Raw genomic sequence first — 14,047 nt, 5'->3', positions numbered from 1 at the left:
TTAGTACGTTTGGAAGCACATTGAACATGTTTGCATGCCAGTGTCGTGATGCTTTGTGGCATTGCTGAAAGCTGCAGCAACAACACAGCTACTTTGTCAGCCATCCGTACCAATAATGGCAAAAAGAAGGGTTCCTGGTAGGTGATAAAACTCCACTAACAAGAAGCAACTCTGTCCTAGAAGGGGTTTCACCTCTCTTTTCATTTGCAGATGAATGAAACCTCTTTCATTCCCATTCCCTCTCTTGCAGGCTTGCCATTTCACTACCATTCCTCCACACCACAATGACGGCCACGATCGAAGTGACTACCTAAATAAAACCATCTGGGTTCTGCGCTGGTGAGTGTATGTTGTGATGTTTTCATGAGGAACAGCACATCTCTAGAGCTGGTTACAACTTGACAAGTCTCCGTAAAAATTAAAATTGTTGTTCTAATGCTGAAGAATACCACTTGTGTAAAACCCTTCAATTTCAGTAAAAGCTTACAAGTGTATTGTTTTCAAAGGGGTGCAGTTAGGTTCTGATACACATGTAATATGTACCTGGCTCTCAGGAGCACTGTAAACTTAAAGAAAAATCCAACCAAATCTGTGCTGTTCATTGTTATTTTATAACCTTGAACAAGATCATTTCATTAATCTTGGCTTTCAGTAGAATTGAACTTCAATTTTTATAACATTTGGGTGTTAAACTTAGAGGAAAGTTGTTTATTAGTTTAGGAAACAATGGTGTTTATTCACATTTTCTCTCTCCCTCTCTCTCTATTATTTTTGTTTGTATGTTTGCTTTCCTAATGGGAAGAGCATTCATATTAATCTCAAAAGCGATAATCATTTGGTAGCAAGACAAAGCTGCCAAGAAAATAAAGGTGATCCCTCCAGAAACCTGCATGGTAGAGGAATCTTCACACAACTAAACATACCTGTGGACAAGTATTTTTACTTTCCTGCTCTTACAAACAATATTTTAGGTGCCCAAAATTGGCAAATTGCTGGAAAAAAATAATAACAAATAGATATTTATACAAAAAATACCAAAAAAAAAAAAAAAAAAAAAAAGGATGCAGTTAAATGCCAAGAGACGGCCCCCGCCCTGGGGTTTTCCCTCCCTCCTTTCCTTATACCAAGACAAACAACACAAAGAGCACACGGCTCTTACCCTTCTTTAGCAGCGAGAAGTTATGACTACGATTTTGATCTTTTGCTCTTTTTACCTATATAATGAGACAAAAAAAGTTAAGTACTTTGTCAGTATGGCTCTTCATGTCTCAATTACCTTAATAATATGAGATCAATAAATGGATAAATAAGGATTAAGTTAGCAGGAGTTTTCCCATTAATTTCAGTGGGAACAGAATTTCATGAACTTGGATCAGGGTCCAAGGACATTCTGGAAATCTGCATTTACATTTGTATGTTTTTTCTCTGTTATATCTCTACTTTCTTGCTGGCCTCCCCTTGCTCTGCTGTTACTATCAGGTCCTTAAAGAAAAGGTTTTCCTCACCTCCTTCGATAGCAGTTAAAATTTCCTCACCACCAGCCTTGCCCACCACTACTAGCAAGTATGTCTTTGGCTATTGGGTTGCCAGCACTGGCTTGAAACTTAAACATATCCATTTATCCTACTAGCACTGACTCCACCTTTGAAAATCTTGCATTTTCCATGGAAGTTCCATTAAAAATAATAATAATAAAAAATCTGGGACACACAATGTTTTCTTATTTTAGTTAGTCTGCTACTGGAATGGTCTAAAACCCCCACCCACTCATCCTCCCAGCAGCCCAACAGCTGCAGTAAGACAGCAGCGCATAAACTGTGGCATGTGTTTACAGAAAGCACGCCCTACTGAACTAGCTCGGTGTCCTTTAACTGCAAGCTGATGAAGTGCATTGACATGTGTACTAACCTCAGCGTTAACAAAGGGCTGCATGGCACTGAGGCTAATACACTTTGCAGACTGAGGAACTAGAGCAGTGCAAAACTAACCTGGCACACCCCACGTAACCCCAAAACCAGCTGACAAACCTCAAAATACAAACATAATCAAGGAACCATCACTCTGTAGCTTCCAAGAAGTTCTGTGGTGATCTGTCCTGAGCTCAGAGCTGTGACATCTTTACTGGAAGACAACATGAGATCATGCTCTAACAAAGCTGCAGGTGACACAACACCAAGGAGTGATAACCAAGGGACAGCGTCACTGCCATGGGACCAGCAACATCAGCCTTGGAGCAGCCACATCAAGCCGTCCAGCTCCAAGTGCAGAAAGCAGGGCTTCGGTGTGGGCATTGCTGACGGTACAGCCAGCGTGGGGACCACAGCAGCTGGTCAGCCAAGAACAAGTGTGACCATCACAGACACAGAGCCAGTGTTAAGGATGCCCAAGCTCTGGCAGTGCCTGGCAGGGCCACATGTTTGCTTCTGCTGCCTTTTTGGGGTGCAGGGCAGCCCTGGCCAGCTCCTTGCCTTGCTGATGAGCCCCTTCCCCAGAGAGCATGGCCCCAGCTCTTGCCCTGCCTTCTTGGGCCCCAGCCGTGAGTTAAAAACATCCTTTCCCAGAACCTTACCAGAGATACAGATCTTCTGGTTCACAGTTTAACACCTTGGGCAGCACACGATACAAATGCTGGAAAGCTGCAGGCGTAAGGCACCATTTAGAAAGCAGAAGCATATAAATGCCAAAGGCTTTGCATGGAATTTCAGATTGCACCTTTATTTTTAAATGCTGGCAAAAGATAAGGAGGGGGCTATGCAGGGAAATATCACCCTTCAGTATCCACCTACTACAAGCTACTGTCAGAAACAAGATAACAAGCCAGATGAACCTTTGGTCTGAACCTATTTTTATGTTCTTACTCAGTCATACACAATATCTGAGCATACTACCATAGCAAAACAAAGCAGACATCCCCTGCCCCTGGCATTCCTGGTGTCACTTCTGCTGGAGAGTTCAGAAAGGAATATGAAGGATGGGAAAACAGCCACTACAGTCCCAGATCCAGCAGCAAAATCTGTTTAGCTTATGAAGAGAGAAGGTTAAGGGATGACTTAGCTGAAGACTACCAGCGTTTACAGGGAGAGTATCATGTTGCGATCAGTCCTCACTGAACATAACTCCCTCACCTCCTCCTGGCTCCTGCAAATGGTGGACACTCCTTTCATGCACCCCATTCCAAGCAATCGAAACCAGTTCTTAATTATCCTTTCTGTGTTTCCCTAATAACCATTGTAAACTGCCTTCACTGTGCCATAAGCCCATTCCTCTGTGTCCTATCCAACAGGATCATGGAGAACAGATTATTCCCTTCTTTGAAGGCATTTAAGACCATTATCATGCCTCGCTGCAGCCTCCTTCTGCCTCGGCGGCACCAATCCTTTGCACCTTTCCTGAGAGGTCACAGCTCTCATTAGTCTCGCTGCTGGACTTGCTCCAAGTGCACCTCATCTGCCTTGAAACATGACCGCCGAGGTGGACACGGGGCTGCAGGCACTCCACAAGCACGCACCAGCACCCCAGGATCTGTCACGTGTGTGCCTGAGAGCAGAACTTTGCCCTCCCTTAATCGTGTCTCGTTTATCAGCAATATAACATTTTACACATTATCACCCCAATTACAAAGGCTTGTAGGTGATAATGAGATTCCACTGGATATATTCCAGCACAGCACATTCTAGGTTTTACTAACTTCATTAACCAAGAAAAGCTGGTTAATGGCTGAAAAGTGCAATGATGCACATAATCATACCAGTTGCTTTGCTACTACAATTATATTATTAAGATGGATCTTTGAGGTACAATTTCCATGTATAATTAGTAGTTTATCCCTTCAGGAAGAAAAATAAAATAAAAAAATCAAAACACCCAAAGGCTTGAACAAAACAGTTCTTGCTGAAAACACAAACGACATGCTCTCAGGGTCAGCCTCCAGATTTGTCAGAGTACAGGAGCAGAAGAGTTTGGAAACTCAGAGCAGGCTCCTGGGGGCTGTGAAATGGCTCCTGAAGCATCGCTGGGGCACCCTGAAGGAGTAAAGGACCTTCCTGCTGAAGCCTCTCCCGCTGTGGCAAAGGCACTGGCAGCATCAGAGGCAGTGGGGCCAGCACATGGGGCAGCAGAAGACAACTCAGCCCTGCAGCTGGGTCAAGGAGAGCAGTGAGAGGTGTATGACAGCTCCTGTGCTTGATGTTCTGGCCAGCTGTATAGGCACCATGATGCAAGGGATGCACCCCTGCCATGTCTGCCACAAAACCCCGGCTGCTGAGCCTTTGCTGAAGGCCCCCTTTCACCAAAATCTGAGATTTTGGAGCTTACTGTGAGTCCTGAGAAGACAAATAAAAATAAATAAATAAATCCACAGATATCAGAATTATAAACCCTTTAGACTGATTAAAAATATTTTTCTCAACTTCGGCATTCTTTAGACATTTCACTATTTTCTTGCCCATCACTGCTCTTCATGATAAAAACAATTTCAATCGGAGATTAAGTAAACAAGCACCACTAGGCAAACAAAATGGTGGGAAACTCTCTCTTTACTCCTACAAAATAACAAAACAGAAGACAAGAGTGCGAGCTTCCAAGTACAAGCCTGATCTTTTGGTTGCCTTTCTCTTGCAGTTAAATCATACTTATCAGCCTGACAAAAATGCAATAACTTCTTTTCACTAGGACTTTTCTTACAAATTTAATCAAGTTGTCAGAAGAAATCCTATTATCCTCACCATGTGAAATTAATATATCAGGAATTTATTGACTGTATTATGTGTGTAGATGGCACTTATATGGAACTGCTAGTATATACATCTTCTGCTTGGTAACATTTCACACAATAAAAAAGGCTTCAGAACTGAATCTGCGGTGATCCTAAAGCCCTGGCTCTGGCTAGGAGCTTAGCAGGAGCCTTCGCTGGATTTAATCAGCCAGGCAGACCTCAGGAATTCTGCTGGAATCCTTGTCACTATTAGAAATATACACCAGCATTTGCTAATTCAGGTTCAGAATCAATTCAGAAACTCAGCGCAATAAATCCTTGTGCAAGTGTCAAGCCCTATCAAGTATATCTTGGAGCAGTAATTTTTGGAGAGCAGGAATACACAAAGGAATGTAGAGTGTCTAGCCAAAATTTTATTTGAAATACACTTCTCAATGAATTTAGAGACTTCTCCAAAACTGAAAGTCTCTGGTGTTTCCTATCCTCATTGGCCTGGCCTCGGATTTCCATGACCTTGCAGAGGACACTACAAAGCGCAGGCGCGCACGTGGTGGAAGCAGTGTGGAAACTCGTGGCCTCCTTCTTCAAGTAAGCAGGGGTTTCATCAGTGATACTGACTGAACAAGATCTCGCATTGCATTGCAAGTCATCGTAACGTTTCTGCTCTTCTGCTCAAAAACTCTCAGCCTTCTGAAACCTCACAGATTCCACCAGTCTTTGACGGTAAGCACGCATTGCATGGTTGCTCACATTTTTTGCTACCCAGCGTTGCAAGAACATGTGAAGCAGCGCTGCGTGCAGGCAAGGCCAAGCAACACCCCAGATTTATACGAGTGACACCTTCAAGACACCACCAAGGCTGTCTAAGAGGCTCGGGCAGCAGGCACTGCCAACACGCAGCTGCCAGGGCAGACTGGCAGAGGCGCTGATATCAACCCGCAGCCACGACCGGCTCCAGCGGGGCTCCCAAGCACCCAAGCAGACCTGCACCCTTCTAGCTGAGTTTGGCACCAGCTTTCTCTCCCAGCCATGTCACGCACAGCAGCATGTGGTTGAGGGCATCTCCTCTGAGCACAACAGATCTCGGTGCATGCAGCAGTCTGAGCATCTTCCCGCCAGAGACAAGAAATGGAGCCCTCACCCTGGAGACAGAGATGAACTGAGCCACAGTTACAGCACATAATGAAGTGATGCTGCTGTATCTTTCCATGATCTAATCCATCTAGCAGAAATACCCAATAGTAACATCCAATAATGCAGAGTTCAATTCAATTCACTATAAAACTGTAAAACGAGCAAGTTTGCTGCGCTATTTCAAGTTTGCAGGATCTTTACAGAAGTGAATCTGATTTGCTGTAAGAGGGAAACCTCGTTCTGCCTTCAGAAACCTGAATGCTTCCAGCATTTGTTACACTGCCCTGATGTATTTGTGAAATGCAGAAATTGCTCAAGAAAAAAAAAAAAAAAAAAAAAAAAAAAAAAGACCTTTCAGTTTTCATAAAACCATTTGATTTTCTAATAAACAGGATACATAATTTTTCATGCTACTTTGACATTCTTCTCCATGAAACATGAATGTGAGTTACTGTATCCTCAGGAAAAATATGCTTCTGCTGATAAACATTTGATTCTTGGCCTGTGTTTGTGTTCTGCAGCAGTTTGAATGGACAAGTCAAAACCCTGGCTAGTGGTCTGGGACTTTTACATTCTTTAAATTCATCGCATTTGAAAGAGAGAATAGAAGAGCTGATAGGTTCCACTGTTTATCAGCCACTATAATCCGAGTGGACACATTTTTGATTGTAAAAACAGTCTTGCAATGGACTGATGTTTTTGCAAAGTGAAAATGTTTCCAGCACTTTCAGCCGTGCTTTCAATTTGAAGATATAAAGCGGTCTATGTCCAGAAAACATTTTACCCCTTGAAAACAAATTCAGCTTCAGCTGGCAAACTCTGTGGGGAGAGGAAAAACAGTTTCTCCCCACTCTGCACTGGCAGCCCCCAAAACATGAGCAAGATTGTTCTCTTATTTGCTGTTGGGGCTAAAAGCTGGGAGCACGGGGAAAAGCCAGCTTCTGCAGAGCCTGAGGGACCCAAAATGGCAAAAACCTCAGCCCACTTCCTGCCTCTCAACTCCCCTGTAGCACATCCAAAAGCCCATTTCTATGTATTGAAGAATTACTGAAGGAAGGGTGAGAAGCGTGAGCCCTGCACGCCTGCTGCTGCGACCACAGCTGTCTGCTGATGGCTCAGGTTCAGCCGTGCAGGATGCAGAAGCTGCTGTAAAATGATCTACTTGAAGCAGGGAAAAGGATGCCATTTTGCTGGAAAGCCAAGTGCTCCAAAGTCAGTCAGTCAGAGCCATATTTCGGTTCTCTGTGTAATTTTCTGCTATGGTGTGCACATTGCTTGAGATCGCGTACCGCTTGGGTTCGCCATCCTGCTCATCTCCCAGCTGGTACGGTCCCCAGATGATGAGCCAGCTCTTCGGGGTTCCCCTCCAGGTCCTTCAGCTGGTGGCACTTGTCAGTCTGTGGTTGTTCAGGACTGTTCATTCTTGCGTGTTCATGAGGCTGGTCTGAGATGACGGATGCCGCTCTTGCAGCCCAGCTCCCCACGTGAGCCCAGAACAGACACAGCTACAGAGCTGGGGGAGGTTTGGTGAGCTCTGAGACCTGGGAGCCACCGCCTAGTTCTGCTGCACTGGGAGCCTACAGCTGCCTCCTCTGGCTTTACACCCATGAACACTTCTGCTTTGGTTGAATATCGAGGAAAATAAGAGCTCAAAACATACGGCAGCGATAGCATGAGAAAAGAGTACGTGATGGCACAACTAAAGGCAGTATCACACTGCACGTATCTACTGCACAGGAATCCTAAATTTGGGTTTTCCTTCACGTATTTGACATTCCTACAGAGATAATACAAATGAGAGCGTGAGTCTTTAATTTCTTTTCCAATTGCTGGTGTCCCTTCACCAGGCAATGATGTATTCTTGGAAGCACCTTATTATTTTCCCTTGGCTCTTTCCAGTTGCTTGCGAAGAGGTGGAGCAGCATTTCTTAGAGAGCTGGCTACCGCCACACTGTGCATTGCTCTGGGTATTCAATGGCTGAATCAAATTAAAAGTCAGCTAAAAATACACGGCACCCCCCAGCAGCTCCGTTTGCCTGTGTAAACATTTGCTGCAGTTGCCTGAGGACTGTCGTGTAACTCCAAAACGTCTGGAGATGACAGATGTCGTCATTCGTGCCGCCAAAGCAGAGCTGTGGTCTGCCCCACGAAGTTGGGCACCCTGCTCCAGAACCCGCCAGGTGCCCATTGGCATGGGGCTGGCACGCTGGGTGCAGCACGGGTCGGGACGAGGCTTTGCAACTATTTCCACACAGCAAAAGCACGAGCACGTCTTCAGAGCAAGAGTCCCAGAGCCCAAGCTGTGATTCAGGCTGGCTTTTACTTCCCTAACTCATCAGGCTTTGCCAGTAAAAAGGGCTGGAGCGGATTCATCGCATTTCTCCCTGAAAACCCACGAGGGCAAGCCCTGGTGCCCCCCGGAGCCCCCCAGCCCCTCTAGTGCCAGCCCTGCACCCCTCTCCCTGAATGCCCAGGGCGTTCAGCCTGAGGGGGCTCTCGCACCACAGCTGGAGCCTCTGAGGCCCGGGGCTGAAGCTTTGCTTCCATGCCTCGTGTTTGTGTCTCATTAAAACCTAGCTCGCTCGTGTTAGTCCCACCAGCTGCTTTCAATCTTCCGAACAGAAGGGTAGCTCTGTACTATAAACTTCGGCTTTCCAAACAAAAGCATCATCTGTTAAGCCGAAAGCTTTAGACGGGATTGCTGAGCACCAGCCTGGGAGCCCAAGAGCACAGGGCATCTCCTCCCGCTGCCAGCAGGCACCGGAGTGCTTGTGGCGGTCCGAAACCAGCCGCTCCTCGGTACTCCCGCGGGGAGGAGAAAGCCACGAAGAGCGGCGCCGAGGCCCGCATTTAAAAGGCACTTTTGGGAACTCCCCAGCCTACTGGGGCAGCCTGTGGACATCTCCCACGTCAAATAGCCGCCACTGAAGTGTCCACGGCGTGGAAAAGAAAAGCTTGGGCAAACCCAAGCCGCCTTCGAAGGACGCCAAGGAGCAGGCCGCGGCCCCCTCACACACGGCGGCTCCCCCGCTGCGATGGGCGAAGGCCCCATGCCCGAGTGGCACATTCACCTCACCACGGCTGGAAATTAACCGGGATTTTAATTGCAGCCATGCCTTTACCCCATCCCATGGGGAAGCACAAGGACGGGACACTTTGGGCTCTCTGGGCATGAGGCCTCAGCCCCGTGGTTTCAGGGCTGAGCCCGGCTTCACGCTCAGGAGCTGTGCTCAGGTTTATCCTCAAAATTTGTCAGGTTTTGGGGAACTAGCAGTAGGTTTTGGGGTACTAAAACTAATTCTGGGGGTAATAACTATTCCTTTTGGGGTACTAACTGTAGTTTTGGGGTACTAGCAGTAGTTTTCTGGGTACTAGCAGTTGGTTTGGGGTACTAATAGTAATTTTTGGGTACTAACAATAGTCTTTTTGGGTACTAGTAGTTGGTTTGGGGAATTAACGGTAATTGGGTACTAACAATTGCTTTTTGAGTGCTAACAGTAGCTTTCTGGGTTCTAATAGCATTTTTTGGATACTAACAATATCTTTTTGGGTACTAACGGTAATTGTTTAGGTACTAACAAGTACTAACAATTGTTTTTTGGGTACTAACAGTAGTTTTGGGGTACTAACAGTAGTTTCTGGACACTAGCACTAATTTTTTGGGTACTAACATTAATTGGGTACTGACAGTAGTTTTTGGGTTACCAACACTAGTTTTTGGGTACTAATTAATAGCTTTTTGGGTACCAAAAGTAGCTTTTGGGTACTAACAGTAGGTTTGGGGGTGCTAATAACAGCTTTTCGGGTACCAACAGTAGTTTTTGGGTACTAACCGTAGGATTTGGGGTACTAATAACTGCTTTTAGAGTACTAACAGTAGTTCTGGGGCACTAACAGCAGTTTTTGGGGTGCCAGCAGCAGCTTTGGCGCCATAATAACACCCACTACAGAAGGGGCCCGGCCCACCGGGGGGGGGGGGGGGGGGGGGGGTTCGACCCCCGCCACGCGCGGCCCCGCCGCCCCCGCCCCCGCCCCTCCGCGCGCACGTGCCGCGCCACCTGCGCACCCCCCCCGCCGCCCCCCCAGCCAATGAGCGGGAGGGGGCTCTGCCCGGCGACCAATGGGAGAGCGGCGCGCACCCCCCCTCCCGCCCCCGCCGCCCTTATTTAAGGGGCGTCGCGCGGCCGCGCGCTCCCACAGGAGGAGGAGGCGGCGGCGGTGGGCGCGGAGCTGCGGCGGGGCCGGGGCCGCGGGGGCTTGCGGCGGCGGCGCCCCCCCGTGCCCCATGGAGGCGTTCCCCGGCGGGGCGTTGGGGGCAGCCCGGCACCTCCCGGCCGTGGAGCGCCTGCCGGGTTCCCGGTACGGCGGCCGGAGCCACAGTGCCTGCGGGAACGTGTTCAACTCGTGGAACGACTACCTGGGGCTGGCCACGCTCATCACTAACGCCGTGCGGCCCGGCAAGGGCTTCGCCGCCGAGCCCCCCGCCGTGGTGGTGGCGGCGCCGGCCGAGGAGGAGGAGGAAGAAGAGGAAGAGGAGGAGGAGGCGTCGGGGCCGTACTTCGAGGGCGCGCTGGACCTGCACGACCTGGAGCTGTGCGGCCACCACCACCACGGCGAGGGGCTACTGGAGGAGCGCTTCGCCGACCTCAGCCCCTTCCCGGGGCGCGGCGGCCCCGCCGCGGTGCTGCTGGAGTGCCCCGGGGCGGAGGGGGCCCGGGCCGGCTCGCCCCGCGCCTGGGGCGGCGTGGTGGTGGCGGCGGGGCGGCTGCCGGCACACCCGCGGGCCGCCGGGCGGCTGCTGAAGCCCGAGCTGCAGGTGTGCGTCTTCTGCAGGAACAACAAGGAGACGGTGGCCCTCTACACCACGCACATCCTCAAGGGACCCGACGGCCGCGTCCTGTGCCCGGTGCTGCGGCGCTACACCTGCCCCCTGTGCGGGGCCAGCGGGGACAATGCCCACACCATCAAGTACTGCCCGCTGTCCAAAATGCAGGCGGCCAAGCAGCTGCGGCACGCCCGGGCGGCGCTGGGCAGGAAGGGCCGCTAGGCTGCGGGGCGGCGGGCGGCTCCAGCGCGGTGTGGGCGCCCCGCTTTGGCTCCGTGGGAGCCGCTACGGAGGGCTGCGGGTGGTCGGGGAGAAAAGAGCATCCCCTGCCAAGTGTGAGGAGGGGGAGGCTGGGGAGAGGGCTGCCCGGCTCTGCTCCTCTGCCCGCTGTGGGGTCCCCCCCCCGCTGCCCGCATCGCCCCGGGTGGGGGAGCGGCCGCCAGCCCCCTCCTTGCCCCCCTGTGACCAGTTATTGCTCCTGCAGGATGCTCATCAGCAGCGCTGGGCTTCGTCAGGGTCCACCCCCCAGCTTGTCGGGTCTTTAAGTAGCTGAGCTGTTTCCTTCACCCATCCTGAAGCCGGGAGGGAAGTTGCGATCGAACCCGTGCTCGGTTACTGGTGCGGCAGGCAGCACCTCCTCCCCTCCACCCCAGCGCCCTGCTGGGGGCAGTGCCCCACGGCCACCCGCGACCGTGGGCAGCTCCGGCCTCGGGTCCCCGTGCCCAGCGTGCAGCTTTAGGGAGGGTCTGAGAGGAGGAGGCGGCAGCAAAGTGCTTGCTTGGAAACGTGACGACTCTGGGCAGAGGCACAAAGTGAGCCCTCTGTAGCGAAGGGAGGCAGTAGGTATGGCAGGAAATGGGCTCTGCTGCAGCTGGTGTTTGTGACAGAATGGCAGCTCCCGAAGGGACCTGGACAAAGCTGTGGAAGGGAGGGTCTTCCGTTTTTTAAGATGAGAGGGAATGTGGCTTTAACTCATTGCAAAGTGGGAGAGATCTGCCCGTGTGGTTAACAAATACCCTTCAGCTAGAGTATACAAAAGGTGAGACCTGGGTTTTTGGTGCTGGGCACTGCTACAGGGCTGTGTGGCTTCCAGCCCTCAGGAGATCGGGACCCGCTTTAGTGCGAGTCAGAGGCAGGAGGAGGAGCAGCAGCAGGCTTGTAGTTCGCTGGAAATTGAGAAAGGCGATGGGTCCTGGCAGAAAGGGGAGCTTGCAGAGTGAGAGGCGACTGTCATTTGTGTGAGTTCCTCTTGAAAAGCTCAGCAGGGTGGGAGAATGTGTGCTGGGGAGAGGACGGTCAGGAGTGGAGTCAGAGCGTGCAGGAGGGGCTGGGAAGGGGCCTGGGAGGCATTACTTAAACAGCTCTAACCATGAGGAGGGAGGAGAGGGTTTGCTATGGAAGTGGTCTCTTAAATCTTCATCAGATGGCTCCAAAGATAGCAGTAGGTCTGATTATCAGATGCAAAGGGGCTTGCATTAAATAACACTTCACTGTGGCGACAGCTCGCTGTGTGGCAGCTACCTTCCTGTAGTGCGAGGTTTCAGCTGTACGCTGTCATTCGGGGGCTTGCACTACAGGCTCTTGTAAGCTGGTAGAATTTAGGTATGTTTGATTTTGTGATGTCTGTTCCACATATGTTTAACCTGTATCCACCACAGATTGGAACTGAGCTCAAGTGTAATGCTATGGGAAGAATTCTGTTTTGTATTTTTGTTAGCTGCTTGTGGAAATTTTGAAGATGAGTATATGCATTTTAATCCAGTTGACTGTTTACGGACATAAAAGCAAGAAAGACCTAAGAAAAGCGCTCTCAGGTGTTTTCTGAGGGGGCTGCGTGGGAGGTCTGCAACACACCCCTGCCTCCCCTGGTCTATAGGGTAAGCTACCCCATAGCGACTCTCCTATCGCAATGCCCGGGAGTTCTCCAAGACACCAGAACGTCACCCTGCCTCGGATGGTGGCGCTGGCCTCGTGCAGCGCCTGCTCCTTCCCTCGACCTGTCTCAGAAGAGAGCTGCTCTTGTGTCAGCGGCTCCTGCTGCCTACGACTCCGAGTCTCCTCGTGCTCCCCGGGCGGGCCCGCTGTGGAAGGGCCAGGAGCTGCCTGTGGCGCTGGGTGTGGGATCCAGGCCCCAGCAGGTAAGGCAACAGAGCAGCTTGGAAAGACCAGCTGGGGTGGGAGGGGAAAGGCAGCGTGCTCCAGGGAGGAGATAACAGCACTCAGACTGAGCAAAGATCTGACAGCAAGGTCCTGAAATCACATGGTTGTCCAGCAGGAGCCCGTTCTTTGGGTTGAGTTGCCCTTTAAAGCTTTACGAGCCTGTCTTAGATTGAACTTCTCAAGTGTTGTTAAGTAAATTTCTGCAGCTATTTCCTGTGCCCCAGCACACTTGGCAGCACTGAGTGAGCAGAAACATGCCTGTTTGTTGTCACTCTTAATTACAGAAGATACTGCTTACACACAGTTTTATTTTTATTCCTTAAAGTACTGGAAACAATTTAGGTTAGTAAATTAAATCCTAGGAACAGCATACAGCTTAATTTAAAAGCAGCCCGGGTTGGAAGCTACTTTATGCTCCACAGAAGAGGTCTAAGAAAATCCTGATGCTGCTGTCACCCTACAGGCGTCTGCACATCAGAGTTAGGGCTGTTGGCTTAACCCAAATTCTTATCCTCAGAGAATAGCTTTATTCTAGGGAAATATTCCAAATTCTGTAAGCGATGGAACCTTTTCCATGGTGATACTCCGAGAAGAAAGAGTACCAGGCAGCTCATCGTTGCCATCAGCTGCTGTGAGCCTTGGCAAAAAGCAGCCTTGTGGTAGGGCAGTGCTGCCTTCAGGTGTGCGGATGGTTCAGTACAGCTGCAGTCAGGTGAGTGTGCCCAGCTTTAATGAAAGCCCCGTGTGGGCAGGGTGTCTCTGGCTTGCTGCTGACCAGAGCTCTGATGGCTATAAAATCCTTCCCTTAGGTGTGCCAGCTTGGCCCACCCAATATATAGATCAGTATGTGTTGGAGGTAGTTTGCAGCAGTCCTGAGGAGAAAAATAATTGTCTAATACACCTGTCCTTGGGCACACCTGAAGAGCAGTGTGCTAAATCTGCAAATGCAGCAAAACCTCTGGGCCAACAGTGGAAAACTAACAAAGCTGAAATTGCAGCAAGGGACTTTTGGATTAGCAAGAAGTGGAACAGCTTGCAGAATCTCCATCCTGCTGCGGCTAAATGCGTTGACTTGCTAAGAGCAGGAGCAGTAAATGTGCATGGCCTTTTGGTTAGAGCTGGGCCAGTCACGGCAAACTTGTGCCACAGTAGTTGGTGTTCTGAAATGATCAAGCAGTAAAAAATTCATGGGCATGTCGGTGTAGCTCACATCT

General features: G+C 50.0%; 1 protein-coding gene across 1 annotated transcript; it reads left to right on the top strand.

Moving 5' to 3' along the window:
* Positions 1-10,133: 10,133 nt before the first annotated feature.
* On the top strand, positions 10,134-11,353 carry LOC118157581 (nanos homolog 1-like). Its single transcript, XM_035311977.1, has one exon. It carries the CDS (start codon positions 10,134-10,136, stop codon positions 10,893-10,895), a length of 762 nt encoding a protein of 253 aa, XP_035167868.1. The 3' UTR covers positions 10,896-11,353.
* The last annotated feature ends 2,694 nt before the right edge of the window (positions 11,354-14,047 follow it).

The sequence above is a fragment of the Oxyura jamaicensis genome, assembly GCF_011077185.1.
Source record: "Oxyura jamaicensis isolate SHBP4307 breed ruddy duck chromosome 6 unlocalized genomic scaffold, BPBGC_Ojam_1.0 oxy6_random_OJ106710, whole genome shotgun sequence".
Classification (NCBI taxonomy): Eukaryota; Metazoa; Chordata; class Aves; order Anseriformes; family Anatidae; genus Oxyura; species Oxyura jamaicensis.
Note: the sequence above shows the minus strand (reverse complement) of the source record. Positions and strands in the feature narration are given on the sequence as shown.

Excerpts from the sequence above, each read along its gene's own strand:
- LOC118157581 (XM_035311977.1), top strand. The coding sequence starts at position 10,134 with ATGGAGGCGTTCCCCGGCGGGGCGTTGGGGGCAGCCCGGCACCTCCCG.